The sequence below is a fragment of the Arvicanthis niloticus genome, chromosome X (assembly GCF_011762505.2).
Source record: "Arvicanthis niloticus isolate mArvNil1 chromosome X, mArvNil1.pat.X, whole genome shotgun sequence".
Lineage (NCBI taxonomy): Eukaryota > Metazoa > Chordata > Mammalia > Rodentia > Muridae > Arvicanthis > Arvicanthis niloticus.
This window is the reverse complement of record NC_047679.1, coordinates 12,879,074-12,896,525: the sequence shown is the minus strand read 5'-3', so window position 1 is coordinate 12,896,525 and position 17,452 is coordinate 12,879,074. Positions and strand designations below refer to the sequence as shown.

Sequence of the window (17,452 nt, the reverse complement as noted above, 5' to 3'; positions counted from 1 at the left end):
ACTTTCCATCAGGTAGAATCCTAACTTAGCAAGCCAAAATAATGGAAGAATGTTGTTCAGGGGTGATGTTTATACATGCTCCTTGCTGAATTAATTTTTGTATTCTTTTGCAGAAGGAGATGGCCTTCCATCCAACTTTTTAATGAGGCTACATTTTCAATGAAGAGGAAATACCATTATCAAGAATGTATGAAAAGGATGAGTATGTACATGAGGTGTGGGGACATCACTGTAATTCTTAAAATTATAGGCTTGAAAAATGGCTTAAGAGTATGGAGAAAAAAACTGGTCTTTAGGAGAGGGTGGTAAGATAAAACTTACCATGTATAGTCTGAATTTTCTTCTGTCTTCATATCTTTTCTGTTGCTAATAATAAAATGCTAAAAAAAATTTAAAAACCTTATGAAGTAAGTTGAATTTTTACTGATACTTCTGGGCCAAGGTGGAAGGAGCAAATCTGTTAATAACTGTCTTGCTGCTTGCAGTGTCCCAAGGATGGATAGAATCACATGGCAAAAGACACTAAACATACATATATATGTGTGTCTTAATAATGTCCTTAGTATTATTTTAAAAATTTAAAATAAAAAGAGCATGATTTATATAAATTTGTGGTATATGTGGATATACCTCCCCCTTTTTTATTTTTTGAAGATATTGTTTTAAAGTTCCATAGGCCCCTTCCACAATACCTTGTCCTTAAGAATTATAAGGAATCCCTGTAATAAATTGTTGACAAAAAGTCTTAACTGTTTGACTTCCATTCCATTATCTGTTTTTATTAGATATTTTATTTATTTACCCTTCAAATGTTATCCCCTTTTCCCATTCTCCCCCAACCCCTATCCCATCCCCCCTCCTATTTCTATGAGGGTATGCCTCCACCCATCCACCCATTACCACCTCCCTGCTCTTGAATTACCCAACACTAGGGCATCCAGCCTTCCAGGGACCCAGGCACTCTTCTCCCACTGCTGCCTGACAAGGCCCAGCTCAATTACCTATACAGGTGGAGCCATGGGTCTCTCCCTTTGTATTCCCAGGCTGGAGGTTTAGACCTTGGGAGCTCTAGTTGGTTGGTATTGTTGCTCTCCTCATGGGGCTGCTAGCCCCTTCAGCTCCTTCAGTCTTCTTTCCAACTCCTCCATTGGGGACTCTTTGATCAGTTCAATGGTTAGCTGTGAGCATCTGCCTCTGAATATGTCAGGCTCTGGCATACCTCTAAGGAGACAGCTATATCAGGCTCCTGTCAGCATGCACTTCCTGACATCCAAAACAGTGACTATATTTGGTGACTACATTTGGCGTGGATCCCCAGGTGGGGCCATTTCCAGACAGTCACTCCTCCAGTCACACTTTGTCTCCATACTTGCTTCTGTGAGTATTTTGTTACTACTTCTAAGAAAGACCAAAGCACCCACACTTTGGTCTTCCTTCTTCTTGAGCTTCATGTGGTCTGTGAGTTGTATCTTAGGTATTGTGAGCTTTTAGGTTACTATCAACTTATCAGTGAGTGCATACCGTGTGTGTTCTTTTGTGATTGTGTTACCTCACTTAGGATGATATTTTTCAGTTCCATCTATTTGCCTAAGAATTTCATGAAGTCATTGTTTTTAATAGCCGAGTAGTACTCCATTGTGTAAATGAACCACATTTTCTGTATCCATTCCTCTGTTGAAGGACATCTGGGTTCTTTCCAGCTTCTGGCTATTATAAATAGGCTGATATGAACATAGTAGAGCATATGTCCTTGTTATACATTGGAGCATCTTCTGCATATATGCCTAGGAGTGGTATAGCTGGGTCCTCAGGTAATAACTATGTTCAATTTTCCAAGGAAACACTAGACTGATTTCCAGAGTGGTTGTACCAGTTTGCAATCCCGCCAACAATGGAGGAGTGTTCCTCTTTCTCCACATCCTCACCAGCATCTGCTATCACCTGAATTTTTTATCTTAGCCATTCTGACTGGTGTGAGGTGGTATCTCAGTGTTGTTTTGATTTGCATTTCCCTGATGACTAAGGATGTTGAGCATTTCTTAAGGTGTTTCTCAGCCAGTCGAGTTCCCTTGGTTTATAATTTTTTGTTTAGCTCTGTACCCTATTTTTTAATCAGGTTATTTGATTGTCTAATTTCTTGAGTTCTTTGTATATATTCGATATTAGCCCTCTATCAGATGTAGGATTGGTAAAGATCTTTTCCCAATCTGTTGGTTGCCGCTTTGTCCTATTGAAGGTAGTTTTAAGACGAAAATTCATAGACCTAAGTACCTTCATGAAAAAAAGTTGGAGAGATCTCATACTAACAACATAAAAGCACACCTGAAAGTTCTAGAACAAAAAGAAGAAATCTCATAAAAAGTCCAGGACAACGCCCCCCCCCCCAAAAAAAAACGAAGACAAAATCAAACTTGCAGCTGAAATCAATAAAACAAACAAACAAACAAACAAAAAACAATACAAATAATAATTGAAAAAAAGTTTGCTCTATGAGAAAATCAGTAAGTCTGACAAACACTTATACAAATTAACTAAAAGGTAGAGATAGAATTTCCATACTCACCTGGTAGGTTGTCTGAAAATGATTCACAGCAGTCTTTTTGGTATACTTTTGGAGGGAGGGAGGGGTCTAGTGAATCCACCCACAGCACCCTTTGTGAAGCTTCCACAACCCCACTGCACCCATGACTTCCCATATCCTCCTCCAGATATAGCAGGGCAAGTACCCCAACCTCATCCTGGTCTTTTTTGCAACCTAACATGATTAGCCTGGTTCTCATAACCAGTGTGCCACCCTAGCCTTGCCTCACTGCCTACACTCTGTAGGAGCTCTAAGCTTGGTTCAGGATTCTTCATACCCTCCTATCAAACCATATGCCCCTCTCCTATCATAGCCAACATTTCCACTAAGATGTATCTACTCCAAACTCCCTCCCATTTTCACACAGGATGAACTGTCTATGTACTACCACAGTGTCCTTTATCCATCTGAATTCATTTCACCTGCACATTTTCTCTGGCTAATCTAATATCTGTTACCCTCATCATGCTCCATCCACCATACACTCTGAACTAACAAAGAAACTCTACATGCCCAGATATTATCTTAGGAATACCAACAAATATAAAAGATCAACCCAGTATCTTCTCTTGAAAACCCAAACTCGTGAATTCTTACCTATGAAAATTACATAGGCAAACTCTAGCACACAGAAGTTCAAAGAATAATCCTAAATCTTTTCAAAGAATTCAGGGAGTTAAATAAGTCAGGATAGAAAAGGCTCAATAACATCAAGGAAAAAGGCTAAAGTTACATGCATCAAATTCAAGGTTACCAAATTTTGTATTAAAAAAAATCTACTAAGATTAAAGACAGATTGATATCAATTCATTAATAGTAGATTATTTTAACATCCAAGTTCTCTAATAGACACATCAAATGAACAAAATAGAGAAACGTCAAAATTTATTGACATTATACATCAATGAACTTACAGATATCTACAGAATATTCTATCCATGCATAATGAGATTATGAATTTAAAGAATGCTGCTCTGTTGACCTTTTATGCTGCAGATAATCCCGATAAGATAAAATTATCCATGGCCTGAGCTCAGTATTTCCATTTTGGACAAACCTCACAGAATGGCATAAGTAGCTTGATCAGGCTAGCCCTTCTTGTCCTGGGAATACTTTTATTCCTGCCCATCGTGTTAAAGCTTATCTTTAATAACATCAACATGTTGGCAGCCAAAGTACATGGCTTAAATCTGAAAATGGACCCCCAGACAGAGTTATTAAATTAACAGGCTGGCAAGCCAAGGACAAGTAAGATTCTGCACAGAGCCTTACCAACCTAAGACAGAAGTGCATTGACTTTCATATGCATATTCCATGATGGGTAAGGAAGGCATTCTTGTCAGAACGACCTAAGACAGGCTCAGTCTTGTTAACAAAATATAAAAGGGGAGAGGTGGAGAGCCTTTGGGGCTGCTTGGCAGGAAGCTGACATGAGCCAAGGACAAGGAAAGGGGCTGCTTGATAGGAATATGACATTGGCCAAGGATAAGGAAGTAGGCTTCAAGAAGGAATCTGACATTAGACTAGAACAAAGAAGTAATCTCAGACAGGAATCTAAATATTAGGCCAGAACAAAGAAGTAATTTCAGACAGGATTCTAAATTTTAGACTAGAACAAGGAAGTAGGCTTCAGACATAAAAATGACCTTGGGCCAGGATAGGGAAGTAGGCTCAGATACTTTGGTCATCCTGATAAGCCTTTAGAAACAATGATCATGGGAGTGTTTGTGTAACTGGGTTTAATGCCTTGCTTTTTCTTTGACTATTTGTGTTTATCATATTGCTTGTTCCTCGACTATTTGCATCTATTGTATTGTTAGACCCTCAATCTAGAACTGACCTGAATACATGCATGTAATCAAAATTGTATAAAAGCATAAAGGAAGAGGGGGTATAGGATAGGGGGTTCTAGGGAGGGGAAAAACGGGAAAAAAAGAATAGTCTATCCAAACACCAAAGATACACATTCTACTCAGCAGCACATGGAAGTTTTTCTAAATACAGCACATCTGGAGACATAAAACAGGTCATTACAAATTCAGTTAGATTGGAATCAATCTTTGTACACTATTTGACCACAATTCAATGAAACTTAAAATTGACAGCAAACAAACAAACAAGTATAAGGGCTTGAACGTATGAAGAAAGGTGGAAGAATGTAGAACCTATAAAATAGCCAACACCAGTTACACCCTCATCCAAAGAAGACTAAAATAAATCCTGGTGGAACACTCTGTTCATCTCCCTTCTTTGAACTCCTTCAGAAACCTAGCCTATGCCCACCCTTCTGTGGACACTCCTTTTAGCCAGAAATACATTTTATGTGAAACCCCCAATGGCCACACCTTTCAGGTCCACAAAATTGTGTTTCAGGTAACATCTAGCCATGACCTTCTCCTAAACTCCAGAGAGGAGACAGAAATAAAGAAACAAAGCACCCACCCAACAAAGCCAGATATCAGCTCCTAGACCTAACCTTCCCCGAACCAGATTCCTAAACATCAGAGTAGAAGCACAGCCAGAACAATATGTGTCTTCCTATATATATGAAATAAAAGAAAAAGACCTTAAAATAGTCTTTATGAATATGATAGAATGGCTTAAAGAGGATTAATCAATCCCTTAAAGAAATTCAAGAAAACACAAATATGCAGCTTAAGGAGATAAATAAAAGTGTTCAAGACTTGAAAAGGAAAAAATTCAATTAAAAAATAAGGAAGTTCTGGAAATTATAAATTTGGGAAATGGAACGGGAACTACCATATAAAATGGACTAAAAATGACAGATGTCAGAATCTCAAGAATTGAAGTACAATAGAGAAATCGATACTTCAGTTGAAGTTGCCTGGAATGAAACTTCCAGGAAATCTGAGGTACTATGAATATACCAAATGTAATAATAATAGGAATGGAGGAAGGAGACAAAACCCAGCTAAAGGTCCCAGAAAATATTTTTAAAACATCATATGACAAAAATTCCCTAGCCTAAAGGAGATGTATAAGAAGCTTACAGAACATCAAATAAACCAGACCAGTAAAGAAAGTCCCCTCAACACATAATAATGCACTAAATGTACAGAACAAAAAAAATATTAAGCTCTAGGGGGAAAAGGCCAAGTTACACATAAAAGCAGACTTCTCAGTAGAGATACTAAAAGTCAAAAGGCCTGGGCAGATGTACTGCAGACTCTGAGACCACAGGTGCCAGCCTAAGCTACTATCCCCAACAAAACGTTTGATTACTGTAGGAGAAAATAAAAAATTTCATGATAAAATCAAATTTAAACATTATAATCTACAAATCCAGTCCCATAGATGGTGCTAGAAGAAAACCTCCAATCAAAAGAAGTTGACTACAACCATGAAATCACAGGGAGAAAATAATCTCAGACTAGCCAAATAATAAAAGACAGAAATAAGAGAAGTTAAAGACTTTCTACAACCACAGGAAAATAATAAACATTTTATCTAATTACAGACACAATGAAAGAAGTTCAAAAATGTATAACACTAAATTCCTACATGAAAAATAATTAATTAATTGATTTGTTTACTTTTTGTTAAAAAAAACTGGTCATATCTCATGCCAACAATTTAACAGCACACCTGAGAGATCTAGAACAAAACAAAGAAATCAAACCCAAAGAAGTACATAATGAAACTCAGAGCTGAAATCAATGAAGTACTAAGAAAGAAAACAATAAAAAGAGTCAATGAAACAAAGAGTTGGTTCATAAAGAAAATCAGTAAGATCAACATCCCTATGGAAATTAACTAAAAAGCAGAGAGAATTAAATGAAGAAAATGAAAAATGAAAAGGGAATAGACACTGAGAAAATCCAGATGACCATGATGACATGCTTAAAACACCTGTACCCACCAAATTCTAAAAATTCTAAAAGTAATAGATAATTGTTGTAGATGCATACCACTTACCAATGTTAAATGTCATCTAATGTTGATAAATCAGATAAATAAAATCAGATAAACAATTTTAACTGACCTATAACCCACAGTGAAAGAGAATCAGCGAACAAAAAAAAGAACAAAAAAGCACACACAAGAAGCAGAAGGAGGAGGAAGAGGAAGAGGAGGAGGAGGAGGAGGAAGAGGAGGAGGAGGAGGAGGAGGAGGAGGAAGAGGAGGAAGAGGATAAGGAGAAGCAGGGTAGGGGGAAAGGAAAGGGGAGGGGAAAAGGAAAGGGGAGGGGAGGGGGAAGAAAGGGAAAAGGGAGGGGGAGGTAAAATGAGAAGAAAGAATGAAAGAACAAATGAAAGAAACAAATAAACAAATAAGAAAAGCAAGTAAGAAAAATCTAGCCAACACCAAGGCCAGATAGTTTTGCACAAAATTCTACCAGACTTTCATGGAAGAGTTAATGCTAATACTACTGAAATTATTTCACAAAATGGAAAGTGAAGGGATATGGGGCAAATCATTTTATGAGGTCACAGTTACCATGATACCCAAACCACATAAAGACTCAACAAAGAAAGAGAATTACAAAGCAATTTTCCTCATGAACATCGATGCAAAATATACTCAAAACTAATACTTGCAAACCGAATTCAAGGACACATCAAAAACACATTCACTATGATCAAGCATTCTTCATATCAGAGATGCAGGGATGGTTCAACACATGTAAACCTATTAATGCAATTTACTATGTAAACAGACTGAAAGATAAAACCACATAAGCACCTCATTAGATGCTGAAAAGCCTTTGACAACAATTTAACACATCTTCATGATGAAAACTCCTCAAAAGATTAAGGATACAAGGGACACCTAAACATGATAAAGGCAGTTTACAGCAAGGCCATCATAGCCAACATCAACTTAATGGAGAGCTACTCAAAGAAACAAGACATGGTTGTCCACTCTCTAAAAAACCTATTCTATATAGTACTTGGAGTCTTAGCTAGAGCAATAAGACAGCTAAAGGAGATCAAGGCAATACAAATTGGAAAAGAAGAATTCAAAGTATCCCTGTTCAAAGAGGATATGATAGGATATATAGATGACCCAAAAAATTCCACCAGGGAAATCCTCCAGCTGATACACACTTTTAGAAAAGTGTGTGGATACAGGGTTAACTAAAAAAAACAAACCCAATAACCCTCATCTATACAAATGACAAATGGACTATGAAAAGCAACGAGGGAAACAAGTACTTCGAATTAGCCTCAAATAACACGAACCACCTTGTGGGGAGCCGACAGAAGGCAGCTATCATCCTTGCAGCCACCCTGACAAGAGATTTGATTACATTAGCCTACAACAGCTGAGCACACTCTGATAACATCTTGCTTTAGATACCCAGGATCTTCCCTTGGGTGTGTGAGACTTAAAGGTGTGATTTAGAGCCGAGACTTAAGGGCATGACTTAGAGATCAGATTTAGAGACAAAGCCTAAGGTCATGACTTAAAGGTGTGACTTAGAGGCATGGCTTAGAAGTGAGACATATAAAAAGTGAGAGGCAGACAGAAGAAAGCAACAGATTATTAGGCACTCGGGAGTACAACTTAGAACTAGGAATTAGGTTAGAGAGTACAACTTGGAGTAGGAATTAGGCATTGAGGAAGAAGACACTTGGACTAGAGAACTCGGAAGAATAATTATTAGGTATTAGGCACTTGAACCTGAGAGTAGAAACTTGGAACTTGGAGGCACTAGGGACTAGGAACTAGGGAGTAGGAACTCAAGACTTGGGACTTGGAGAAGAAGAGAGACTGAAGAATAAATGGGAATGAATCACACTCTGTCTGGTCTCCATTCTTCGCATCTGTCCTCACTCTCTCTCTTGCTAAACTCTGACTCGAAGACCTGAGCAGCCTGGGGCAGTTCGGGCTCTAACAATTTAGCCCCCAAGGCTTTTGGCAGTGTGGGTCCCAACATTGACAGAGCGGTCCAAGACATTTTGGATCCCAAATGTGGAGTAGAGCAGTTCTCGACATTTTGGCCCCCAAGTGTGGGGCAGCTCAGGCCGCAACACCATCTTTCAAGTAATACTAACCATGAAAGTAAAAGACTTGTATTTATAAAAACTTCAAGACATTGAAGAAAGAAATTGAAGAAGGATATCAAAAGATGCAAAGATCTCACATGATCATTGATCTGTAGAATTGACATAGAAAAAATGGCCATCCTACCAAAGCAATCTACAGATTCACTGCATTCCCCATCAAAACTCCAACACATCCTCACTGATCTTGGAAGAACAAATTTCAGCTTCACATGGAAACACCAAAACGCCAGGATAGCTAAAACAATCCCAAACAATAAAGCAACTGCTGGAGGTATCACTATCCCTGATTTCAAGTTGTACTACAGAGGAAGTTTTCATGGATACAGAAGAAGTATGCATTCTGCTTTTGCAACTAGAGTAATAAAAACAACATTGTTTTGACACAAAACCAGACACATTTATTGAACTTGGAATCTGACTGTAGACACAGACAGAAATCGGTACACCTATGGACACTTTATTTTTGGTAAAAAAGTCAGAAATACACACAGGAAAAAGTCAAATTTGGCAAATGGTGCTGGTCAAACTAGGTGGCTGCATGTAAAAGAATGCAAATAGATCCACTTAGCATCCTGCATAAAACGTCAAATTCAAAAAAATCAAAGACCTCAATATAAAACCAGACACTGAATGTGATAGAAGAGGAAGTGGTGAATAGCCTTGAACATGTTGGCCCAGAAGATTTCTGAAGAGAACACCTTTAGGGTAGGCACTAAGATAAAAAAAATAAAAATAAATGGAATCTCATGAAAAAGAAAGGGTTATATAAAGCAAAGACACTATCACTCCATTAAGGAGGCAGTCTACACAGTGGGAAAATATTTTCACCAACTCCACATGTGATGGAGGACTAATATGCAAACTATATAAACAATTCAAGATATCAAGAAAAAACCATCCACTCATAGATCTAAGCAGAATTCTATAAACAAAGAAACACAAATGGCTAAGAAACACTTAAGGAAATATTCAACATTCTGAGCTATCAGGGAAATGCAAATCAAAACTGTTTTGGTACTTCATATTATCCTGTGAGAATGTCTAAGATCAGCTGCCCAAGTGACAGCTCGTGCTGGAGAGGATGTGGAGTGAGGGAACACACTTTGATTGAGTGGTGTATGCTATTGGTTAAATGATCTCCTATTTTCTTCTGACACTGGTGATTCAAGAAGAAACCCCTACATCCAAATTTAAAACCACATTGAAAATTGGAGACATGATATTCTTAATGTCCAACTCATGAGTGAAAGTGTTCTCCTTACTGAAAAACTTATTATTTTTTGATATTTCTGTATATGAATGCATAATATCAAGATTCCTGTAGTACATCTAACTTTTTTGGTCTCACTCCCACTTCTACCAACCCTTTCCTACTCCTAGACCTGTTTCAGACATTGGCTTTGTTTCTTTGAGTTTGTGAACCCTAGAGTTTAACAAGGATTATCTGTATGGCCATGAGTTAGAAACTCCCCTCTTAGAGACCAGATGCAGGGCAGGGCTCAATGGATATATGGAAGATAATGACTCTCTCTCTCACTCAGAACCCAGCAGTAGCTAAAATTTCACCAAAGGAGGGCAAAGCTGAATGGGTCCCTCCCCAGACCATGAGTTACTCTGGAGAGGCTTTGAGTCATGTGTAGACTTTGTATATACTCAGAGGTGTTGTGAACTCATGGTTGTCCTGGTTGTCCTATAGTGAAAAAACAGATTTCATAGCCCTGTCCTTATCTCCCAGCTTGTACATTCCTTCTGCTTCTTTCTTCTGTGAGGATCCATGAGGGTTCATGCCTAAACGAGACATTAATACCATTCCACCATCTCTCGTTATCAGGCTTTGATGAGCAGTTATGCATATTGTTCCTCACTGCTGTTTATTGCAAAAAGGGTTTCTCTGAAAGTAGCATTTCCCCATGGTTATCAATATAGATCCTTACAAGTGAGCTTGACACCATGACAGTTTATGTAAACAACAGTAATGAGTTCAGGCCAAAGACATTTTCTATCCTCCTGTGGAATTGGCCTCAAATACAATCAAGAGACACACTGGCTATCCCATAACAGTCATGCCACTATTGTGTAGGTGGGCACATCTTTTGTTGGCAGGCAGAGCGGTATTGCACATCATAAGGTTCATGTCTGGGTAAGACTGCTGATGTCATTACTCTGCCAGCATACTGCATAGCACAGTCCAGTACTATGAAAGCTAACTAGCTGGAAGGAAGATTTCAGCTCCATTACAACTTAATTCCTCTACATTTTTCAATCAACCTGTGGGTTGTCTTTAGAAGCAGGGTCATATCAGATAGTTATGCTGGACAAACAGAAAGAGTGGAAAGAACTTGGATTATATTTGAGATTTCTGGGGACTTCCTGAATCAAAATTCATATGGCAGTATCTCATAGCTGACATTGGGATTTTTTTTTTTTTTTGGCTTGGATTTCAGAAGCAGCATCATGTAGACATGCAAGCCATTTACCTGCTAAATCTGTCTTTTGAGACTTTTTTGAATTGTATTATAAAGCAGAAGGTTCCATACGGTTTTTGAAATATATCCTTAGCTTTAGTTAACTCCTCATCCTCACCAGCTTTCCTGTCCTATCTCTGGTTAAATTTTTCCCATAGGTGAGATATTTATATTAGTGATTGTATAATTAATATGCTTCTGAGAGAACAGATACTTTCACAACTTAAGCATTTCTGGGAAGCTATTAGAGAAGAAAGATCAATTAAAAAGAGGTGGCCCTTGAGTGGGGTAAAAGCTTAGGTTGCAACAAGCCAATATTGATACTAACACAGTTGGGATCATAGTTCCCAATAACATTTAGTGTGGTGAGATCTTCACTGTTCTCACAGATTATTCTAGTGACGTCATCTCTGTATGACTAAAAGCAAAGAAGTTAAGGAATGCAACAATTTTATTACGTCTCAAACTATTATGAATTTGAGATTTCTGTATTTTTGGAAATTCATGTACATCATATGATGATTTGCTGGGACAGAAAGGTACAATGATGTTTTGCTGAAGCAGACACAGTTGAGAGGATGGTTTGCAGAAGCAGACACAGGTAAGAAGATTGTTTTGCAGAAGCAGACAGTTGAGGGGAGAGGTAGTATTAAGAAACAATATAACACTGACTGCACAGACAGTGGGAGGAGCATCTGGCATTGGTTCACAGAGCTCTCTCGCTAGTCTTTGCTGACCAGGCTCTGGCGTTGGTTTGCCAGAACAGAGGCATAAAAAGAAATATTTAAAAATTTGATTTGGTTTCTTATGAATTGCAATGTGTTTACAGTAAGGAGTCCCATAGAAAGTTGATTGGTAAATGTAAATCAGTAAAACAGAAACATAAGCCAGGCAAACATATACATGTTAAACAAATTGGTGAAACTTTAGAAAACAATGTTTCTAAATCTATATATGAATAGGCAAAGTGTCCACAGAAATGTTTGACATATGCATACAACTACTTGCATGAAATTAATACTTGTCATTCATAGTAAGGAAAAAAGATTAATGATAAAATAAGCAGTAACAATGTTTACTGTTTAGATTGCTAAAAGCTGTTGGTAAGCGACTATCTTCAATACTACTGACATTTGAGTGCTCTCTCATAGTCCAGGGGCAGGAGTTGAAATTTGTACAATCTTAAACACACATGAGGATGGCTTGGGCCTGGTTGTTCTCTTTACAGAAAAAAAATTTCAGCTTATTTTAAGCTGAATTTTCAATAAGAAAAGGGAGGAGAAGAGGAGGGGAGAAAGAGAGAGGGGAGGACAGTGGGGCAGAGGTGCAAGGGAGGAGGGCAAGGGAGGAAAAAGCAGGATTGGTTGCACTTCACAGTTTTTAAAGGGCTTGCTACCAGGGGGGCGGGGCCTGTGCTCAGGCAGGGCACACGTGGACAATGAAGAACGCCCTGCCTTCTCTGTGATGTCAGAGGCTTTAGTAGAAAAATCCAGGGACACTGGGCAGGGTTGGCAGAGTACAGCAATGCTAGGACCAAGGAGCCTCTGCGAGAGTCTGTTCTAGCAAGTTTCATCAATGGGGCTATTAACCAGCAGGGTCTTGAAATGCAGGGAATCCAGTCCAGTGGAGCCACAGCCAGAAGAAGTCACAGCTGGCCCCAGTTGCCTGTCTGGCAGTCGCAAGCGAAAACTGAGCACATCGGAGAATTTGGCACCAAGCTCTGACATCCATGGACCTCAAAACCAGGGTATGAGTCTACATAAAGTTCTCAACTACATCTACAGGAAAAGGGCTAAGATCTCATCTAATTATGCTTACGAAAATTTATTTTTGAATGGGAATGACAGCGATATTAAAATCCGTGCTCGCCGAAGAACATGGTGTTTACACAAAGTATTTTTATGTCAGTCAGGCTACTTTGCTAACGTGCTCAAAGGTATTTGGAGACAATCACACAGTGATGTTATTAAACTGGTCATTAAGAATGAGGACATTGATGCCAGATCTCTGCACTTTGTGTTTGGTTCTTTATACACGGAAGAGGATTTGTTACTAACACCTGTGGAAGTTCCTCACGTTTTGGCGGCAGCATGCCTGCTTCAGGTGCATCGAGTAATTCGGCAGTGTGAGGAGACCATGAAGACAACCATCAATAGGAACACTGTATGCTCCTATTATATGGCAGCAGAAACCTACAGATTAAAAGTTGTAAAGACCAGATGCTTTGAATGGCTTCTATATAATTTGATGACACATCCAAGTGTGGCACTTTACAGGGAAGTAGATATGAAGTTGATGTATCTTCTCGGATCATCTTCTGACTTATTAGTGATGCAAAAGGAGATCGATGTATATACCACACTGAAAACATGGATGTTCCTCCATCTTAATCCATGCTGGAATGGAACCATGATACAGCTTTTAGATCATACCAACAGCTGGCTTTCCAACTACATGGAATGTATTGATGACAACAGTTTTCTTGAAAGTGAAGAAGGACTAATATTTCAACCAGTGTTTAAAAAACTGAGGTTTCAGCACATTATCTGCGACTTGGCCTCCACAAGCATCCTTGAACAAGATCGTCTAATACCTTTGGAATGGTTGTCACCCATTTATAAGCAACAGTGGCTGACTTTGCTGGAAGCACAAGAACAAACGGCAATTGGACCACAAACCATCAATGAAGAACTTGAAGAATGCACCATGAGATGCGGAAAAATAATTGCCAAAAATGGTAGATACACTTGGAAGTGGCCGTCTTGCAAACTTAGCTTTCCTTTACATGTCACCTTTACAAGCCAGTGTATCACTTTGAGGAAATGTTACCAGCAGTGTGGTCCCACTGCCTGCATAAAACATGTAAGAAATATCCTATTCAGACTAACTTTGGTGTGTTTTGATTCCAACAAGAAAGTAACATTCAGGAAAACAACAGGTTATAAACTCTTTACCATTGAAAATCTTGAGGAACAAATTGTAATGAAATTGGATAGTGAAGTTCTAACCTTCCCTTTGTATATATTTGGCAATTTCCTGTGTGTAAACCTAGCAAATTCGGAAAACCAGTAACCTTGTCGATCATTAGACCCTATGAGCATTTTGCAAACATTGAACGGCTCATTTAATCTGAAGGCTGTGTCATGAATATAGTGAAGAAGACCAACAACAAATTGAAAATTCTTGCAAGTCTAATACCACCAGAAGTGACTGCTTCCCATCATCACCTTATTTCCTTGTATTTCTGAAGAAAACTTTTACCTCCAACCAAGTATTTGTCAAACCAATTCTAATGAAGCTACTCTTCTGATTTTCACTTACCATTGAGAGTCAAGCTTCAAATGGAAATAAGAGACTATACTTGCAAGGAAAACATCTCAATGCACTTGTTAATTAGATTTGGCCCTAGCTAATGTGGTAACAAAATAAAATTCACTCCATTGCTGAAACAGTTGTGAACCATTGCTTTCTTTATGCTGATATAATAAGATGTAAATCATTGGTTAAAAAAGAATGATCGAGATTAGTCACCGTTGGTGTAGGCTTTCAGATAACCAAGTAGTGTCAAGTTTAGGTTTGGATAGCACTTACTGCTTAGTATCTCTAACTATACTAAGTATCTCTAGTATACTTATAAGTATACTTAGTATCTCTAACTATATATGTTTACATATAAATATATGTTCCCTCATAATGTATTTGTTTATCCATGTAATTGTAAATACTAGGAAATAAAAACTAGACCTTTCCGCTATCTGGCTATCAATTTATGAGCTGTTTCACAGTATCCTGCTCAGTTTCTCTACCTTAGTTTTTTTCCTGTTGCTGTGATTTACAAATAAACCTTATGAGAGCACCCTAGGGGCAATAGTTTATTTTATCTAATACTCTGAGTCTCCAGGCTCCCATGGCAGGAGGTTGAAGAAGCTGGTCACATCACACCTACAGTAGAAAGAGGTGACATTTATGCAAGCACTGGGCTAACTTTCTCCATTGTATGGCGTTCAGGATCAGAGTCAAGGAATAGTGCCACCCAGGATAGATAGGTCTTCCCAAGTCACTTCACATAATCAAGATAACCTCCAACAGCCATTTCCAGAGCCTGGACTCTCACATGATTGTAGAAGCTGTCACAACTCTTCTTCTGGTCAGCATGATACTCAAACACATCACTTTTAAGCCATAACCTTCCAACCCTCGGTCTTCATAGGTTCATAACCATGATATGGTACAAAATTCATTTAATCCAACTTAGACGAATGGATGAAAAGAAGAAGGGCTGTAATATTGCTTGTTTACACTTAAAGATTTCATTATACCTTCATGAATTATTTTTGAAGATTTGTTTTACTTTGTGTGTGTATATGTGTGTGTGTACTCATGTATATTCATGCATATAGGCGTGTGCAAGCACATGCTGTGTATGTGATTGCCAAGGAGATTAGAAGAGAGCATCAGATCTCTTTGAGCTAGAGCTCCAGTTCTGAGTTACCTGACCTGAGAGCTGGGGTCCAAACTCAGGTCCTCTGGAAGAGCATCAAGTTCTCTTCATTGCTGAAACATCTCTCCATTCTCTCCTTTAAATTTTTTAATAGTTATAATATGAATCATGTTTATACATTACTATGTTTTATATATATCATATAAATATATTTTCTCTAAAGGGTAGAACAAAGTTAATAAAGTTAAGAAAGTTATTGGAAAATTTTTTCTCCATTCTTTATTTTCTGAACTTCAATCTCTTAAAAATCCCACACTACTCTATAATTATATAGGGAAATATAATCTAAAAATAAAAGGGGAAATGTTTGCTTAATCACTGAATAAGTGTTGTGAAAATTCCTTTCATGGGACTATGTGGACAACATCTATCTCCTCTTTATAAAGTTCCAATGACCAACCAAAGTATGATTCCACCAAACCTCACCTTGAGGAACCAATGAATTTGTTAGGCTTGCTTAAGAGCATTAAGAGCATGTAAATAGGATCGTGGGAATCCAAGAAGAGTCACACGTCAAAGTCTTCACTCAGTATGGATGATAACACAGCTGCGCAGATGGAGCCCATTCCGTTACTATTTTCTACCATATGTACTTTAGTATCTCCGTAGAATCCCAATCCCCCACTGCCACATGCAATTAGAAGAAGAATAAGTATAAACAGCTCACAGTAGTGGACAGAATCTCAGGAGGGTCCAGTGCCCCTCCCTACCCCATCCTATGAGAGGATCTCAACTGTCAACAAGACCTGTTGCTCACTTGCAAGCAAGCACAGCTGATCCAATGAATATCATGACCATTGAGCTAAGAGAATCATGTTCTACAAACACTAAGAAATCCAGTAAAATTTATCATATGACCCAGCTGTATCTATCCTTAGTGTATGCTTAAGGGACTTGACATTCTACTCCGTGGATATTTGATAGGCCATGTTCGTGGATGTTATATTCACAGTAGCTGGGGAATGGAAACAGCCTAAATGTCATTGAACTGACAGATACATAATAACTGTGCTATAATATGCACTACGGAATACTATTCAGCTATAAAAAAATGTAATTGTGGACTCTGCAGGCATTTGCAGGACTGAACCAGAGAAGCTCATATTGAATGAAATAACTTGATGCAGTAGTTTCCTCAGAGACTGAAAGATTCCATTCTTCAGGGACGTTTCTTAATCAGGAAGTTAAACAATTCAGAATAGCTTCAGGGATTTCGTGAAGCTGACCAGATTCACTGGGTTCTTTTTGTCCAAGAGAAAACAATAAGGACTGCTGGAGTCCCTCTCAGACAAACCAAGCTACAAATTAGACCCTAAGACTAGACCTGCTGCCCAGAAGAAGCTGAAACCAGCCCAGCTGCCTGGAAGAGTTTTAGAGCAACTGAGTTACTTGGAAAGGAAACCCTCCAACCTGTTTAGCTGCTTGCAGGCTGTGCAGTGTGCTCCAGATTCCCATTTTGTCACCCATGCTGAGGTGAGCTTTGGTGATGCAGCTGTCTTTGAGTCATTTCTTCTCCTATAAGTAGCCAGTCACCTATATTCCTGTAAGAAACCCAAACAAAACTCATTGGTTCACTGAGTTGGAGTTTGGTGATATCCATACTGTGGTCTGTCATGGGCTCCCTATCAAGTCAATAGATGTGTATTGAATCTTCTCAAGAAAAAAAAAATCTTGTCACATAAAAGTAAACCAGACCCAAAATGAGAAACATCGCATGCTCTTTCTCATCTGAGGTTCCTAGCACCAAGTCTTCAAATGGCAGGATACAGCCTGGAATAACTGCAGAGACCAGGAAAGTAAAGAGGGATGGTTGTGGCAAGGGGGACAGAGAGGGGAACAGTCAGGCACAAATGATCTGTAGTGTTCGGGGGTC

General features: G+C 38.6%; 1 protein-coding gene across 1 annotated transcript; it reads left to right on the top strand.

Annotated features, from left to right (window-relative positions):
* The first annotated feature begins 12,432 nt into the window (after positions 1-12,432).
* LOC117694825 (germ cell-less protein-like 2) lies at positions 12,433-14,487 on the top strand. The gene has a single exon (XM_034485836.2). The coding sequence runs from the start codon at positions 12,654-12,656 to the stop codon at positions 14,148-14,150; it is 1,497 nt and encodes a 498-aa protein (XP_034341727.1). The 5' UTR covers positions 12,433-12,653; the 3' UTR covers positions 14,151-14,487.
* The last annotated feature ends 2,965 nt before the right edge of the window (positions 14,488-17,452 follow it).

What these genes read in the sequence shown, in the direction of transcription:
- LOC117694825 (XM_034485836.2), top strand. Translation starts at nt 12,654, where the DNA reads ATGGGGCTATTAACCAGCAGGGTCTTGAAATGCAGGGAATCCAGTCCA.